Source organism: Hyaena hyaena, unplaced genomic scaffold (assembly GCF_003009895.1).
Source record: "Hyaena hyaena isolate Hyena2069 unplaced genomic scaffold, ASM300989v1 scaffold_44, whole genome shotgun sequence".
Classification (NCBI taxonomy): Eukaryota; Metazoa; Chordata; class Mammalia; order Carnivora; family Hyaenidae; genus Hyaena; species Hyaena hyaena.
This window is the reverse complement of record NW_024080676.1, coordinates 1358138-1377695: the sequence shown is the minus strand read 5'-3', so window position 1 is coordinate 1377695 and position 19558 is coordinate 1358138. Positions and strand designations below refer to the sequence as shown.

General features: G+C 35.8%; 1 protein-coding gene and 1 pseudogene across 3 annotated transcripts in view; one reads left to right on the top strand and one right to left on the bottom strand.

The window, feature by feature from the left end:
- Nucleotides 1-19558, bottom strand: part of EXOC6 (exocyst complex component 6) — a 222641-nt gene that overhangs the window by 136699 nt on the left and 66384 nt on the right. For all 3 annotated transcript variants that reach the window (XM_039230230.1, XM_039230232.1, XM_039230231.1), the window contains exons 6-8: nt 16852-17056; nt 7362-7514; nt 5955-6023 (exon numbers count right to left, since the gene is read on the bottom strand). In XM_039230230.1, the coding sequence (XP_039086161.1) occupies nt 5955-6023; nt 7362-7514; nt 16852-17056 (427 nt within the window). The remainder of the gene's footprint in view (nt 1-5954; nt 6024-7361; nt 7515-16851; nt 17057-19558) is intronic.
- LOC120230599 lies at nt 2305-3722 on the top strand (annotated as a pseudogene).

Below are 19558 nucleotides of genomic sequence, written 5' to 3'. Positions count from 1 at the left end.
TTTTACCAATTTTTGGTCATATATACCAACCAGAAGTTTTCTTTTTTTTTTTTATAATTTTTTTAAATGTTTTATTTATTTCTGAGAGAGAGAGACAGCATGAGCAGGGGAAGGTCAGAGAGAGAAGGAGGCACAGAATTGGAAACAGCCTCCAGGCTCTGAGCTAGCTGTCAGCACAGAGCCCGACATGGGGCTCAAACCCATGAACCATGAGATCATGACCTGAGCCGAAGTCGGACGCTTAACCGACAGAGCCACCCAGGCGCCCCAGAAGTATTCTTGCTAATGAAAGTTTACTTACATTTACAGAATAGTAAAACCTCGCTTACACAGTAAAAAAGGGAAAAAAAAGTCCTGCCTGAATTAGTCAAAACTGGTATCTTTTAAAATGCAGCTTTCTTAAATTTATAAATTCTTTATATTGTAAAGATACAAAAACACACGGAAAACTAAAAGTAAGTTATTGAAAATTATAAATCAGTAGTTAATTACATAATATATAAATTCTGAGAGTTTTCATTAATTTGAATATTTGACTATTTGAATCATAGATTCTTTATGAATAATCACAAAGCTGACTGGAGTCTAAAACTTCCTATCATCTCTTGGTTCTCTACCACTGACTTTTGATCATTTTGATAATTTAATTATGCTTTTGTTTCTTTAATTTTAAATTAAACAATGAACATGAACATAACTTATGAACAATGAAACATAATTTAATACCCAACATATTATTCTCAGGGAAGCCACACTGACACCTCATAAAATATCTGTTGGCTCAACATCTTTTTGCACAAGGTATAAAAGACATATTCTTTCCCAGAGAGCTTAATGACTCTTGACATAAGCTACCAGGATAAAGATACTTAAAATAACTTATTAAAAAGTTAGTATGGTATTAAAGAGGCAATTACTAATTCAGCAAATTTTTATGAAGTATCAGACGCAATGAAAGGCACTAGAGAAAGAACAGTAAACAACACTCTCATGGTCACTGCCCTTATGCATCATACAGACACAGAACAAGGTTAACACAAAGTAACAGAAGTGCCTGTTGGTACTCACTCCAGTTTCCTGGGCTCATGTAAGCAGAAAAATTAAGCATTATCAAAGTAAAAAATAATTCTTCTACACTAAACCCAAAAACCTATGGGCAAAAATCTAATTTGAAAGGAATTTTTAAAGAATCAAACCACAACAGAGGCCACTTTAACAACTGAGATGATTAAGAACCGCATCTTGATTAGAGGCCAAGATGATCTAGTTTAGAAGCAAAACAAAGGGAAAAAAAAAAAAAAGGAAAAAGGAAAATCTTGAGATCAGACAACTGGAGGCCAATTTTTCAATGTTACTATATATCGTAATGTAATCTTGATGGAACCTATCCTCTGTTTGCTTTAGGTTGTAAATGTAGTTAAATGTATATACCACTACCTGATATTATAAAAGATAAAACACTAACTTTGAAAAGAATTTGAGCAGTTAAAATATTTTATAATCAGACACATTGAAAGAATTATTTCATCACAGAACAGACTAAAAGTATCATTGTTTTTATACAATAGTATAATTCAGGAGTGCCTGGGTGGCTCAGTTGGTTAAGTATCCAACTCTTGGTTTCAGCACAGGTCAGGATCTCATGGTTCCTGAATTCATGCTGTTAGCATGGAGCCTGCTTGGGATTCTCTCCCTCTCTTTTTGCCCGTCCCTCATCATACACATAAGTACATGTTCTCTCTCAAAATAAACAAATAACCTTTAAAAACAAAACAAAAATGATAGTATAATTTATTATAGCTTTACCAAGAAAAAATTTTTTACAGGTTTATTCAAGAATGCACAACATACTTGAAACATCACTAATTTGTAAAACAGTATGTTTAGATTGATAATGTGCTTATCACTTTTATCTCAGCTCACAGGCAGAGTTGGTCCTGCTTTTAGTAGGGAACTAAAAGGAAAAATTAAGTTAACTAATGAAGATAATTGTATTTGCTCTAATTAACATAATTACCATTCCTTTTCAATTATTTTAACTTAATCCAATTTCAGTGAGTAATCCAAACCTCAAAACTCCTTACCTCTAAATGCATTCTGTAGACATATTCAAATATAAATGCCTTCCACAGACATACTCTAAGTGCTGAAAGAAAAAGACCAAAAATTCTATATCTAGCAAAACTATTCATAAGAAGCAAAGGAGAGGCGGACATAGCTGCGTGAGATTTTGCCTTTTGCCGTGCTGTGGAGCAAAGCTTGTTCCTCTCCCTCTCGGTCGCGCAGGATGAACTGACCAAAGCAATGGTTATGGAGAAGCCTAGTCCCCTGCTGGTCGGGTGGGAATCTGTGAGGCAGTATTACACGCTGCTGAACCAGGCCCCAGACATGCTACACAGATTTTATGGAAAGAACTCTTCTTATGGCCATGTGGGATTGGATTCAAATGGAAAGCCAGAAGATGCGGTCTATGGACAAAAAGAAATCCACAGGAAAGTCATGTCACAAAACTTTACCAATTGCTACACTAAGATCCGCCATGTTGAAGCTCATATCACTCTGAACGATGGTATGGTGGTCCAGGTGATGGAGTTACTCTCCAATAACAACCAGGCTTTGAGGAAATTCATGCAGACATTTGTCCTTGCTCCTGAGGGCTCTGTTGCAAACAAGTTCTACATTCACAATGACATCTTCACATACCAAGATGAGGTCTTTGTTGGCTTTGTCACTGAGCCTCAGGAGGAATCTGAGGAAGAGGTAGAGGAACTCGAAGAAAGACAGCAGACACCCGAGGTGGTATCTGATGATTCTGGAACTTTCTATGATCAGACTGTCAGCAATGATTAGGAAGAACATTTAGAGGAACCTGTTGCTGAACCAGAGCCTGATCCTGAACCAGAACCAGAGCAAGAAAGAACCTGTGTCTGAAATCCAAGAGGAAAAGTCTGAGCCAGTGCTGGAAGAAAGTGCTCCTGAGGATGCTCAGAAGAGTTCTTCCCCTGCACCTGCAGACATAGTGCAGACAGTCCAGGAGGACCTGAGGACATTTTCTTGGGCATCTGTGACCAGTAAAAATCTTCCATCCAGTGGAGCTGTCTTGGTTACTGGGATACCATGTCATGTTGTTAAAGTACCAACTTCACAGCCTCGTCCGGAGAGGCCTCAGATTCCGCCGCAGAAGCCTCAGAGGGATCAAAGAGTGTGAGAGCAATGAATAAATATTCCTCCCCAGAGGGGACCTAGACCAATCCATGAGGCTGGTGAGCAAGGTGACGTGGAACTCCAAAGAACTGTGAGACCCTGATAGTCACCAACTTTTCATCGGCAATCTGCCACATGAAGTGGATAAACTGGAACTTAAAGATTTTTTTCAAAGTTACGGGAATGTGGTAGAGCTATGCATTAACAGCAGTGGGAAATTACCCAATTTTGGTTTCGTTGTGTTTGATGATTCAAAAGGCCTGTTCAGAAGGTCCTTAGCAACAGGCCCATCATGTTCAGAGGTGAGGTCCATCTGAATATGGAAGAGAAGAAGACTTGAACTGCCCGGGAAGGAGACTGTCAAGAGAACCGCCTGTGGGGACCGGAGGTCCTCGAGGTGGGCTGGGTGGTGGAATGAGAGGACCGCCCCGTAGAGGCATGGTGCAGAAACCCGGATTTGAAGTGGGAAGGGGAATTGCTCCAAGGTAGTTAATTGCTCTTCATTGATCTTCACGCAGCAGTACAAATCTTCTAGCTCCTGCAGAATGGTGAATTTCTTATACCAGCGTTTGGTATCCTGGAGTATGACCCTAGTCTATTATAAACTGCTTAAGTTTGTATAATTTTACTTTTTGTGTTAATGATGTGTGCTCCCTCTCCCTCCCTTCCCTCTCCTCACCTTTTTAGTCCTTCATTTCCAATTTTGTGGAATGATATTTTAGGAAAAACAGATTTTTAAAGAAGAGAAAAAGACTAAATTTCCTTGCTTTACTTTTGCATATACAGACTGGATTTTTTTTTTAATGTTTTATTTATTTCTAGGAGAGAGAGAGACAGTGTGAGCAGGGGAAGGTCAGAGAGAGAGGGAGTCACAGACTTTGAAACAGGCTCCAGGCTCTGAGCTGGCAGTCAGGACAGAGTCCAACGTGGGGCTCGAACCCACGAACCGCGAGATCATGACCTAAGCGAAAGTCGGACGCTTAACCGACTAAGCCTCCCAGGCGCCCCAGACTGGATTTTTTTAAACAGCCATTTCCCCAAAGGAATGTGTCTTACCTTATTACTGATATTTGGTATGTTTCATTCATTGGACTATTTCTTATTTTCTATGTGTTTGAAAAGCCTGTGAGAAACACAGGATTTGATAAACATTTTGAAGGGAGGAAAAATCTAAACTGTTTCTTCTTTGAGAGTCTCGACTACCTTCTGGTGTGTAGAAAGTGCCACTGGAAAAATTGACAGTTTTGACTCTTGCTCGTATGGTTAAAAACTGAATAAAAGGTGTTAGTAGAAAAAAAAAAGAAGCAAAGGAGAAATTAAGACATTCCCAGATAAACAAAAAACTGAGAGATTTTGATGCTAGTCGGCCTTCCCTAAAAGAAATACAAAAGGTTGTCCTTGAGCCAAAAATAAAGAACACTAGACACTAACTGAATTCGTACAAAGTATGGTCTCTGACCACAGCGAGATTAAATTTGGAATTAATAACAGAAGAACTTTAGGGAAATTCACAAACATGGAAATGAAACAACACACCTCTACACACCTGTTGGGTTAAAGAACAAATAACATGAAATTAGAAAATATTTTGAGATTAATGGAAACAAAAACACAACATATCAAAACTAATGGAATGCAGCTAAAGCAGTGGTTAGAAGCAAACTTATACCTGTGAATGTCTGTATTAAAAACAAAAAAGATCTCAATCAATAACCTAAGCTCCCAACTACGTGAAAGAAGCCAAAACACAAAAAAGGCCACATTTACTATGATTCTATTTATATGAAATATCCAGAAGAAGCAAAGCTATAGAGCTAGAAAGTAAATTGAGTGGTTGCCAGGGACTAGGGGGAGGGGAGAATGAGGCATGATTGTTAATGGGGAAGAGGTTTCTTTCTTTGGTAATGAAATGTTCTGGAATTAGTTTATTTATTAATTTTGAGAAGAAGAGATGGAGCATGAGCAGGATAGGAGAGAGAGAGAGTACCCCAAGCAGGCTCGAACTCAAGAACTGTGGGATTATTACCTGAGCCAAAACCAAGAGTCAGACGCTTAACCAACTAAGGCACTCAGGTGCCCCAATAATGTTATTATTCTTTGAAAGAATAATTGCTTAATCAAAAATGAATACAATGTTGAAGAAGTAAACATATGTAGAAGCAACATATTTAAAAGTAATTGTGATACAACAACTGTACAAATATAAGAAGAGTGAAATGAAAGTATACTATTGTAAGGTTCTTCTACATGATGTGGTGTATCACTTGAAAGCAGATTATGATAACTTATAGAAAAGTAAGTGCTTTACTCGCAGGGAATATTTCACAAATATTTACGCATGAAGATTTACAGCTCACTGAACTTATGGTAAACCTTTAGAAAAGCAGGCCTAGGGGTGCTTGGGTGGCTCAGTCGATTGGGCCTCCAACTTCGGCTCAGGTCATGATCTCACAGTTCATGAGTTTGAGCCCCACATCAGGCTCTGTGCTCACAGCCTGGAGCCTGCTTCCGATTCTGTGTCTCCCTCTCTCTCTGCAGCTCCCCCACTTGCACTCTGTCTCTCCTCCTCTCAAAAATAAACATTTAAAAAAATTTAGAAAACAAGGAAAGCAGGCCTAAGATGTGTACATTTCTTTCTTACTATACAAATATTTATGTGTATATACACATACATGTGCGTACGCGCACGCCCACACACACACACGCGCGCGCGCGCGCACACAGACTATACATATATAGAAGATACTCACCAAAACAGAATAAATGTGTAAACATCGGTAAACAGGAGAAAAATCAACCAGATCCTGAACAGTTAACACCTGAGAAATAAAACCACATTTTAAAAATTATTAAACTACTAGCTTACTGTTGGATAACGGAAGCTAAAGACAGACAAGGAGATTCATAGACTTCATGTTATAACATTTATCAACTAAAAAAATCATACAGTATTAACATAATGCCTTTGAACTGTTTTGGCTTTTATTCAACAGTTCATTCTTTATGTATTACTCATCATTGTTGAGTGTTTTAGATTATAAGATGATTAAAGAACAGAGACTGAGAAGAGAATATAGAGATTCTCTGAATACTGATTAAGAAAGAACAAAAAAAATTTTCAAAAACATTTATTTAATTTCCAGGGACTAATCAGGACACACTAATTCCACATAAAGAAGACATTAAACTGTCTTAGGCAGTTTATTTGTGTGTATTCAGTACAATATCAGATTCCACTACATATGCACACATATCTATATATAGATATATACACAGATACATACTCATATATACATGTATCTATATACACACTTACATATATATGCAAATACATGTGTGTATCTACACACATACATGGAGATACACACACATAAATACATATAGTCTCACTCATCCTCAGGCATATAGTAGAAACATTCATACTGAACATTCAGTTGTTTTCCAAACTCAGAGAAGACCATGGGCACATATTCATATGATTCATCAGTTAATTAAAAGTTCATACTATGCCCTGACTATGTCCTTAGAAAAAGAATTTAAAATCTCACTGACAAGGCAAACCTTATAAACAACAGGCTCCTTTTGATATTAACTAAATTCAAAAAAAAATTCAAAGGAAAAGACAGAAAGTAGGCTCAATTGAAGACTTGTGCAGAGAGTAAGATTAGGAATAAATTTGGATATACAGGATGAAAGAAAGTGAGTAGTTAAGAATGATTTCAGGTTTTCTAGACAAAACTTTTTCAAGAATTAAAAAACTTTAATCATATTAGAATCATTTTGTCATGTCTTAGCACTAATTGGGGGGGAGGGGAGTCTTTAGACCAGAGTAAGTCTAACAGCAAGGTCAGCCATCATGAATTTAAAAGTTTGCCACAGATAAATTAAAATGAGTGATCACAGCAAAAAAAATCATTACATTTACAATTTTACTGCTAATTATGGCAGAATACCTAGGTTCAACTACGTATGGCTTATAAATGTAGCTCATTACAAATTGATCTGTATCTATATAAATTCACTTAGCAAATGGGAATACTGATAGTCACAAAGATGCACATTACAACTCAAAAGAAAAAAGTTATGAAAAAAAAAGAAGAAAGGGAAGGAGAAGAGGGAGGGAGAGAAGGGGGGAAAAAGGAAAGAACTCCTGTCACCTCCTCTTCATTTTCATCCTCTTCTTCGAATGCACGTTTCAATTCAACTTCATTCCTTTCTTCTGGAATTCTATCACTGAAGTACATATTCTTCCCAAGTTGTACATGATTTTGCTTCTGCAGAGCAACACTGAAGGTTTTCTGCTGTTGTGCCTATTTTGGAAAAAAAAATTCAGATTATTACAAGATTTAGTATGGTCAAAATCAGTTCAAGAATTTGTTCATATTTTCCCATCTTTTCAATGGGTTTGGGTGTAGGATTTAGAGTGATATCTCATTTTTTATTCATGATTTATGTTCTCACTCTTCTTTCTGGACAGTTGTGCCAGGTTTATCAATATTATTTGAAAAGACTAAGAACCAATTTTAGGCTTTGTTGATCTTCCCTAATGCATTTTGTTTTCTATTATATTGATTTCTACTCTTGATTATTTCCTTCCATTTTATTTTTTTAAATTTTATTCTACTCTGGTAAGTACACTTAACATGAGATTTACTCTTAACAAATTTTTAAGTGTATATGCATTAACACATACTAATATTAATATTAATAATCGAATATATTATTGACAATAGGTATAAGGTTGCACAGCAGACCTCTAGAACTTACTCACCTTGCCTAATGACACTTTATGTTTGTTGATTAGTAACTCATTTCCCCTTTGCCCCAGTTCCTGGCCACCACTATTCCACTCTGTGAGTCTATGAATTTGACTATTTTAGATACTTCATAGTTTCCCTTTTAAAGACTGTATGCCATATATCACTATAGGTATATGCCACATTTCCTTAATCCACTCATCTGTCAATGGACATATGTACTGTTTCCACATCTTGGATACTGTGAACAATGATGTAATAAGCACAGGAGTGCTAATCTCTCTCAAGATTCTGATTTCAGTTCTTTTGGATTGATATTTATCCAGTATTGCTGGATCATATTGTAGTTCTACTTTTAACTTTTTGACTCCCTCTCTCTCTCTTTCTCTCTCTGTCCTTCCCCCACTCATGTTCTCTCTTTCAAAAACAAACATTAAAAAAAATTAGTAATTTTTTGAGGAACCGCCTTGAAACAGCAACTATACTGTTTTACATTTCCTCAGCAGTAAGCAAGACTCTGGTTTCTCCATGTAATTGTCAATATTAGTTGTCTTTTATTTGTTTCATAACAGCAATCATGAGAGGGAGGAGGTGATATATCCCACAGTGATTCTGATTTGCATTTTCCTAATGATTAGTGATGTTGAGCATTTTTTCATATACCTGCTGGCAATCTGTATGTCTTCTTTGGAGAAATGTCTATTCAAGTCACTAGCTGATTTTTAAATAAAGTGATGAGGTTTTTTTGCTACTGAGTTGTTACACAGTCCTTACATATTGTGGAAAGTAATCCCTAATCAGACCTACAGTTTGCAACTATTTTCTCCCATTCCCTGGATTGTCTTTTCACCCTGTTGATTGTTTCCTTTCATGTGCAGAAACTTTTTCGTTTGGTATAAGCCCACTTGTTTTGTTTTTGTTAACTGTGCTGTCTGGGTCATATCCTTCTACTTTCTTTTAATTTAATCTGTTTATTGTTTCTCTAACTCCTTGAGATAAATACTTATGTCACTTATTTCAGCCTTTCTTTCCTAATTCATAAATTTAAGGCTATAAATTTCCTTTAAACATGACTTTTGCTGTACCCTACAAGTTTTGATTGTCATACTTTCATTAAAATTCAGAATATTTGCTGGTTTCAATTGAGTTTCTTCTTTGACCTATGGATTATTTAGAATTTTATTCTTAATTTCCAAACTTACAGAAATTTTCTACTTACCTATTTTTTACTGATTCCTGGAATAATTCCAATATGGTCAGAGAACATACTCAGTATCATTTCAATCCTTTTATATTTACTGACATCTGCTCCATGGACCAGAATATAATCAATTTTGGTAAATGTTCTTTAAAAAATATATATTCTGAAATCATGCGATACAGTGTTACATGTGTCAATTAGGTCAGGGTAGTTAATCATATTATTTGAAAGGACTACATCTATATTAATTTTGTCTACTGTTCTAGCATTTACTGAGAGAAGGATATTAATATCTTCCATTATGATCATCAATTTGTCTATTTCTTTTAATTCTGACAATTTTTGCTTTATACATTTTGAGACTATGCTATTATAGGAATACATTTAGAATTATTTTCTTGATGAACTGAATCTTTTATCCCTACGAAATGTTCCTCTTTCTTCTCCTAATAATTATGTCTTAAGGCCTGCTTTGATGTTAATACACACACATCAGTTTTATAATTGATGTTTGCATGATGCATCTTTTCCATCCCTTTGCTTTCAACCTCTCTCTATGTTTACATGTAAAGTATGTCTTCTAGAAGCAGAATAATTTAATATAAATTTTCAAACCCATATCAATTCCCCTTCTAACTTATATATGGTTGTTTTGCACTGTTAATTCTATAAATATGTAAATCCTATGTTTTTGTTTTATACAGCCAATACAATATATGCAATTTTACCCAAAATAAATTCTCTAGGTTATTATCTGAAAAGTATCTTCATTTTGTCTCCGTTTCTTTCTTTCTTTTTTTATTTTTTTTAAGTAAACATGGGGCTCTGGTTAGAGAGGAAGGGAGGCAAACCATGAGAGACTCTTGAATGCTGAGAACAAATTGAAGGCAGATGGGGTGGGGGAGGAAGGGGGGTGATGGGCATGGAGGAGGGCACTCGTGGGGATGAGCACTGGGTATTATATGGAAACCAACTTGACAATAAACTATTAAAGGGAAGTCCTTAAAAAATAAAAAAAACATGGGGCTCGAATTCATAACCCCAAGATCATTGTCTACCAAGATCAGTCATATATCATACCAACTGAGACAGCCAAGAGCTCCCATTTCACCTCCATTTCTAAAAGACGGGTAAACAATTTTTTTTGATGGGTAAACGATAAACGATTCTAACAATCTATCTGACAGATAAGATTTGTTAGCACTTCAGATATATTAGCTCACTGTCCTTTGGCTTCCATTGATTCTACTGAGAAGTCAGCTATAAATTAGTATTATTATTGCTCTTTTAAAGATAATAAATGTTCCCCCAGCTGCTTTTAAGGTTTTTCTTCTTTTCTTTACTTTTCTAACATTTTACTATTCTATGCCTAAGTAAGGGATTTTTGTATTTCTCCCGCTTAGAATTCACAACACTTTTTGAATCCATGGCTTCAAAGTATATCCATATTATTTATGTCCATCTCGCTTTCTTCTCCTTTTGGGACTATTAATATACAGATGTTAAACCTTTCCATCTTATCTCATATGTCTTTGAACTCTTTATTTCCTATCCTATTTCTCTGAGCTTCAATGTGGCTATCTTCCTTTGACCGATCTTTTGGTTAATTAATTCTCTCTTCAGCTGTGTCTAAGCTGTTCTGCCAACTATACACTGAGTTCTTAATATGTTCATGTATTTTCAGTTTTGAATTTACAGATGATTTGCTTTATGGTTTTAACTGATCTGCCAAAATTCTCAATCTTGTCTTATAGTTCTTTGACTATGCCAACTTTAAAGTCCATGTCTAATAGTTCCATTTTCAACACTCTGTTTCCCATCTTAGAGTTAACTTTATATGAACTACCAAAAAGTAAGTTACTCTTCATTTCAATGAGTCAAGTTAAATAGTGATTCAACTATTTTAATGACCTTTTACAAAAGAATTCCTACTAATTCTTAAGTGAAAAACCAGCCACACAAAACCTAAAATACCAGAAAAACTAAAAGGATATACATGCATGAATATACATAAAATATGCTGCCTTACCTTCAATTGATTATTGCTAGTGAAAACAAAAGTTTAATTTTCTGAAGCCCTAAAGTTACATGGGACCATTTACTTCCTGAGTTGGCATGTGTGTCTGTTGGTGGGAGGGAGTGGTTCACTCTTTGGCCAAAATCCCAACTCTATGAAATATCCACTAATCAGCCTCATAGAAGGAACTATATAGTATCAAGCTGTCCAAACTAACTTTGTTAACTGTTTTGTTGTCAGAGTATAAATCATTTTGTAAAAGCACTGCTACCAATCCATGTTGTATGCAAAACCAGCAGTATCAACACGTATTTCTTGAGAAAAGGTTCTATACTCAAATTTAAGTTAAATAAACATTGTATGCTATATCCCTTTTCTAAGAGATTTACAGTTCATAACTGAAGAAATACACTTAAATTTAACTCAGATTTCCAAAACTTATTTGACCATTTAGCCCCGTTTTCCACTACTGTTAATTAATCAGTCTACTCATAGTGGACTCATCTCTCACATTAGAAAGAAGGGGAAAAAACTACAAGTACAAGCCTGTTTTCACTTTAAAAATCCTCTCTAGGGATGCTTGGGTGACTCAGTCAATTAAATGTCTAACTCTATTTCGGCTCAGATCATGATCTCACAGCGGTGAGATGGAGCCCCACGTGGAGCTCTGCACTGAGCATGGAGCCTGCTTAAGATTCTCTCTCCCTCTTTCTCTACCCCTCCCTCGCTTTCTCTCTTAAAAACTTAAAAATTAAAATAAATTAAAAAAATAAAAAATTCTCCCTGGAGAAGCTAAAACTCAACTCTAAGATCCTTTAAAAAAATAACTTTCTGTGCCACTCAATTTAGGCATGGTACTGGATCCCAAGAAGGTAAAAATAAATAGGATATAATGCCTCACTTAAAAAACTGTCTAGTTAAGGGTACAAAATAAGCAATCATAATGCAGTGTGAAATATATACAGGAAGCGACCATCTCTTGCTGCCAGGAGTGAGACAAACAAAAGGCAGATTCTATAGACAAGGTTAAGCCAGCTTTGTGAGGGAAATGCAGGAATTCAGCAGAAAAGAAATCTGGAAAAATGGGAGGCATTCTAAGTAGAAGAAACAAATTGTGTATTCAAAAATTTGTAAGAAATCCAATACTGCTATATCACAGGAAGAAGGAGGATGAGGAGATGAGGCTTTTGTTTCATGCTGAAGAATTGAGATTTAGGTAAAGAGTCACTGGGAGTCACTGAAGAGAAAGTGGTCATACTCACATTTTAGAATAGGCAAAAGGAAAAAAGACTAGAGATAAGTTGAATAATTTGATAGAACAACAGTCCAGGTATACAGAAAGGAGGATACAGAATTCACAGATATTGAGAAGCAGAATTAATAGTTACTAGTAGGATTTAGTAACAAATTACATAAAGAATATAAATATTCCTGAAAAGTCTAAAGCATTCCCCAGTTACTCAAGCAAATATTTAACAATCCCACAAATGGGACATAAGATAATGGAATTAAGACATGATTAAGAAAGGTTTCTGTGATAAAAGGTCTGTTTAAGTTGCAGAGGAGCTTGATTCTTTTTACAAGAAAATAATGGTAGTAAACTAGGAAGAGTCCATTCCCTTTCAGCAGGAGATTCTCATAAACCTGAAATCCTAGGGCCCATGACTTGGTGGACTGCCTCAGTAGAAAGAATCCAAAACTGATCTATGAAAAACAGGTCAGAGAAGATAAGTTTAATAATAAAACTTAGACTATATAATAGAACATGAAATTTAAATGGGGTTTTTTTTGGTGGGTTTTTTTTTTTAAAGGAGCACAAGAGGGGGAGGAGCAGAGAGAGAGTCAGAGGATCTGAAGTAGGTTATGCACTGACAGTAGTGAGCCTGATGTGGGGCTTGAACTCATGAACCACGAGATCATGGCACTCAACTGACTGAATTACCCACATGCCCCTAGAACATGAACTTTAAACTATCATTGGTATCCTTGTACTGAAAATACCTTATCAACTCATTGTATTTTTTTTCCCCATTGCATACATGGAACTCCTTACCCAGACTTAGAAGAAAAAAAAACTAAAGACATTGTAATGCTGAGAACGTAATGTTGAAGAACTCTCCAGTGTAGAAGAACACTCACTGGTCAGAGGCAATCAGTCAAAAGGACTTCATATCCTGAGAAAATATGAATGATGCTATGAAAAGAATCAGAGGCTCCCCTGATTCTTATTTTATTATAAAATGCATTAGTCTTATTAGCATCTCTGGAAATGTCAACAGTGGAGGAGAAAGATGATTGCTTCAGAGAAAAGCTATGAAATCCCATACTTTATTCCACCTTAACAGTGAGGTAATATCCAATCTTTTGGTTCCACCTTCCTAGGGCTTTCTTTCATTATTTTTTTAATGTTTCCTTTGGGGGGGGGGGCAGAGAGAGAAAGGGACAGAGGACCCAAAGCAGGCTCTGTTCAGACAGCAGAGAGCCTGATGCAGGGCTCAATCTCAGGAATCATGAGATAATGACCTGAGCTGAAGTTGGACGCTTAACTGACCGAGCCACCCAGGCGCCCTTCCTAGGGCTTTCCTAACCGATGGTAGTTCTCTGGGATGACAGTCTCTAGATTCAGAATCTCTGGATTCTTCCAAGCTCTAGCTTCAAATCTTATTCTCTCACACCTACTTAGTCTTTATCTTTTCCAGGCTACTAATCTAAGGTTCCAACTCTAAACTGCTGGCCAACACTTCACCATTTCTTTTCCTATGCTACTGCCCACCACTAACCTTATTTCTATCATTCCAATGGTAAGGAAAACGGCCGCAGACCTAGTTTCCAAAGAAAAGACAGGAAATAACTTTGGCTTAGGTTATCTTTTGTAGCTTCTGTTTATTTACAGAAAATAAATATATATTTTATCAACCAAGTATTTATCTGAACAAAAGATGCTATTAAAAATAATGTGAAAAAAGGGGGTGGGGGATGGGGAAAAAGGGTGATGGGCATGGAGGAGGGCACTTGTTGGGATGAGCACCGGGTGTTAGATGGAAACCAACTTGACAATAAACTATAAAAGAAAAAAAATTTTTTTAAAGCATTATTGTATAAATCTTGTATTATTATATGTTTTTCATTTATTATTAAAGTATATTGATCCTAATAAAGAATTTTTAAAATCTATACATCCTCAAAGTAAACAATTTACTAAACATATTAAATTCTATTAAACAAATCAACACAAAATATCTCTGTTCAAAGTTAAAACAATTAATAGGAATATAATGGAGACTATCTGATACACAGATAATTCTGGGAAAAGCTAAAGTAGGAGAGCACCTGGGTGACTCAGTCGGTTAAGCGTCTGACTTTGGTTTAGGTCATGACCTTGCAGTTCATTAGTTTGAGCCCCATATTGGGCTCTGAGCTGGTGGTGTGGGGCCTGCTTGGGATTCTCTCTCGTTCCCCCTCTATCTGCCCCTTCCCCACATACACACACACTCTCTCTCTCAAAACAAAACTAAATAAGTAAAAAATAAAAACTTAAAGTAGGGAGAAAGTTCATATACTGAATTTTAATTTCCTTTGTTGTGACATTCTGATACATATACATTTCTTTAAATAAAACAGAGGCACCTGGGTGACTAAGTCAGTTAAGGGTCTGCCTTTGGCGCAGGTCAGATCTCACAGTTCCTGAGTTAGAGCCCCGGACCAAGCTCTCTGCTGTCAGCAAAGAACCCAGCTCAGATCCTCTGTCCCCATCTCCGTTTGCCCCTCCTCCACTCCTGCATGTGCATGGTCTCTCTCTTTCTTTCTCTCAAAAATGAATTAACTTTTAAAAAACAATGAAACAAAACAAAAAGCCTCTCTGGAAGCTCTGGCAGGAGCAGGAAAAGGTCGCACGTGCGGTGCACACTCTGGCTCTCAGCTCAGGTCCTCCCAGTCCACATCCCTCTGCCTCGCCCTGCCCCACCTCAAGCTTCTCTAAAGTAGTTTCTAATACTTGAGAAAAACATTAGGAACAAGTTTTATTTTTATGACACTATGATTACTAGCAGTTTTAACTAAGAAATTTTACATTATAATCACTTTAAACTTTTTATTACTGGGGCGCCTGAGTGGCTCAGTCGGTTGAGCATCCAACTTCGGCTCAGGTCATGATCTCACAGTTTGTGAGTTAGAGCCCTGCATCAGGCTCTGTGCTGGCAGCTAGCTCAGAGCCTGAAGCCTGTTTTAGATTCTGTGTCTCCTTCTCTCTCTGGCCCTCCCAGTTCATGCTGTCTCACTCTGTCTCTCAAAAAAAAAAAAAAAAAAAAGTAAAAAATTAAAATAAAAAAAAATTGATTACTGAAAATTTCAAATATAAACAAAGTAAACAGATTAATGTAATGAACTGCCAAGTACACATCACTTACCTTCAACAATTAATATTTATACATTCTTGTTTCATCTATGTATCTTTACCCATTGACTACACACACACACACACACACACACACCAATTATTTTTTACAACTTTCTTTGGGGTCAGATTTATATATGCTGAAATGTATAGACCTTATACTGCACAATTTTGACAAGTGGATGCACTTTTATCATGAGACAGAATATTTCTATCTCCCCGGCAAGTTCCTTCATGTCCCTTCCCAGGCAATCTCCCCAACCAGAGGCAACCACTGCTCTGATTTTTTTAATATTTACTTTATTTTTGAGAGATACACCATGCACAAGCAAGTGGAGGGAGGGGCAGAGAGAGAGGAGAACACAGGGATCTGAAGGAGGCTCCATGCTGACAGCAAAGAGTCCAATGGGGTTCGAACTCCTGAACCATGAGATCATGACCTGAGCCGAAGTCAGACACTTAACCCACTGAGCCACCCAGGTGCCCCATGATTTTTTTCACTTTAATTTTTCCTGCTTTACAACCGCAATATAAATAGAATCCCACAATCTGTGCTTTTTTGTGCCCAGATTCTGTAGTTTAGCATAATGCCAGGGAGATTATTTGTTTTTGTACATATCAGTAATTTCATTCCTTCTTATTGCTAAGTAATGCTCTGTTATATTTTTATACAGCACAATTTGTGTATCCATTCCCCTGTTGATACCTGTTTGGACTGTTTCCAGTTTGGGACTAATCGTAAACAAAGTTACTGTGAACATCACAAGGACATGTTTTCATTTCTTATTGGAATTATCTAGAACTGCTGAATCAAAAGGTAGGTACATTAACTTTTAACTGCCAAATCTTGTCTACTATTTTTTCTTTTTATTATTGAGCTGTAGGAGTTGTCAATTCAAAGATAATACTTTTAAAGAGACAGCAATTTAAAATCGCAGGATAAAAGGAATTCCATTTGCCTCTGTGACTGTAGTTCAGTTAATTTTATAGCAAATTTGTCTGGTAGCACAAATTAATATTATACCACATACATGGGAAGATTCCCAGGAGAAAGGCTGGTGAGTCAAGTTAGACTGACTTTACTTAAATGCGGAATGACTGCAAACCAAAATAAAATACTGATTAAAACCACTCCAAGCAAGATTCAAGAAAGATAAGAAAAGGGTTAAACTGAACAAAAATAAGCATTTTATATAACTAAAAAAAGTAAACTTTAGATATATTCTATAACTTAAATCACTGAATAACATTAAATTAAAATGTTCCTTTTTATTCTCACCTGTTTCATTGCTGTTTCACCTATTTTGTCAGAATGTTTTCGAATGCTTTCCAAAAAGTCTTTGAGATCAGACATGGAAATTTCTTTAATATCCTCACGGAGTTTAGGAAGATTTTCTATCATTAGCTGACAAAACCGGTATTGACTAACCCGGGGAAAATATACATTCTCTAACTGTTCCATAGTTTTTAGAGCAGAATAATACCTGTGAAAAGTTAAAAAGAAAACTCTATAAAAAGTTATTACATTAATTTTACAAGTTTACAATTGTACAAAATAATCAGTCCAAACACTCCAACCAAAAAGGACATAGTCACAGTTAAAGTAAGAAAAATTAGTATTTACTAAACACAATTTATAAACCACGTGAACAGGTTTGCAGGCTGAAAATTCATGACTTACAGTACCATACAGCTTCCTTATTTCACTTCATCTAAATCTGTAATACCATTAAGCAGTATCATAGTCATCATAGTACCTTAAATGTATACTTTTAAAAAGTTCCAAAATTTTTAATTAGAATATTTAGTTACTTGACATGTGCTTTCATAATATCTCTCCCATCCATGTACCATAACATCAAAAAAGTACAGATTTAATCCAAATGAAAGTAAAATATATATTAAGGAGATTTTTTTAAATTTTACACTATTTAAAGCACTTCATAATAATAATAGGCATCATAAAAAACAAGTAAAAAAACCACAGAGTGACTTATTTTCAGCTCAACAAACATATACTGAATGACACAGTGGGTATGCAGTAATTAGTAAAATATAGCCTATGCCCCATAGAAACTGCTGTATATTTTCACATACATACTTTAGTCTTCTATGAGGTAGATGTCTATGGCAGATATTACTATTAATACTCTATAGATGAGAAACTGAAACACTGAGAGTATATAATTAGGCCAAGATATTATAATTAATTGGTAGAGAAAACAAAACTGTCAGCTTCCTACAATAATATTCACTACCAAAATCCACTAAAAGTGGGTAGATTTTTTAAATTAATCAAATAATATTCGATACTTTCCCATTGATTTAATAATAAAAATGAGGAAAGGCACTATCTAGAGAACAAAAACAGTAGGGGTGCCTGGGTGGCTCAGTTGTTTGAAATCCCAAGTTTGGCTCAGGTCATGATATCATGGCTCATGAGTTCAAGCCCCGCGTCAGGCTGTGCTGACAGCTTGGAGCCTGCTTCAGATTCTGTGTCTCCATTCTCTCTGTCCCTCCCCAACTCATGCTCTGTTTTTCTCTCTCTCCCAACAATAAGAGAACATTAAAAACATTTTTTTAATCCTGTTTAAAGATACTTGTTGATTCTCTAGGCTATATTCCCAAAGATAGAGTATATTTTGCAAACTGTCACAAAATCTACCACTAGTTTAAAAATTTATCTTGGTTATTTAAAATCATTAGAATTGTTATAAACAAAATATACATTTGATCAGAAATTAACACATTCAGGTGATAACAGGTGGGAGAGATGTCATTACAATGATTGTGATAATACCTAACACATTACAGATTTACATGAAGTAAAATGATGAACAGTATCTTTTGAGTAAAGTAACATTTTATATACAATAGACCAGCCAATAGTCAAAGTGTATTGTTTGATTCTGCCATTATTTCCTGATTGGATTTGAATTAGGTATACTCCAAAAGTATTCTCTCTACAACAAGTAGGCTTTCTGAAAATTCATGGTAATGCTTACAACAATGTATTTGAAATCGTAAGTGATGAAGACTAAATGAAACTATTACCAAGAGTTTTTGTAACATCCGAGACACAGTCAACTGACTTCATAAGACAGCTGTGCCTTCCTTCATGCTTCTGTACCTCTCAGCTCCCATCTCAAGCTTCCCTGTGTCACTGAACCCTGTGGCCTTCCTAGCACCCAAATGCACAACCCAGAAATGTATGCAGTTAATACTAGGGGGTTAAATCCTTAACTAATGAGAAAAGGAAGCCAGAAGATAAATTCTCCTTTCTTCCTCCAGGATGAAATGTTCTGATTTATAATAATTTATATAAACTCCCAAAAGTCCTTTGAAATTGATCAATATTAAGCACTGGCTGACTCAATAACTCAACCTCCTTTTGGTCTCCCAAGTGTACCACCTCATTTTCCTTTCCCTTAACTCTGCTTCTCAGCTTCCCTAGGATTATTCTCCCAAAAAAGTAAAATATGAGGTTATACCTCGGCTTTGCTTGCTCGGAAATCCAAGCTAAGCCACTCAGAAAGGTTATATTCTCAGGCAGAGAACAGAAGCCAGAGATCAGACCCTGAATCCCTTCTAAAATTTGGCCACAAATCTCCTAAGCCCTATCTTCCTAAGTGCAAGCAAAATTTCCGTAATAGATTACCATTTCTCGTTTGGTATATATGATACTGTTTAAAAAAAATTATCACAGTAATCCATAACCACTGGAAAAATACAAAAACTATAAAGGGAAAAAATAAAGAGCACCACCTGATGCTACCATGTAGATTACCTCAATTTGGCCCCAATTACATCTAGTCATATATCTACAACAATTCCAGATTTATATGCTCACATCCTATTTAAAAACATATCATGGAAATTATCTTTAAAATTATTCTAGAACAGATTAATACCTACTTGTAAGTCAACTGTAATAATGTAGTGATGTCCTCATTATTGTCATTTTAGTCTCTGATTTTTTTATTTTT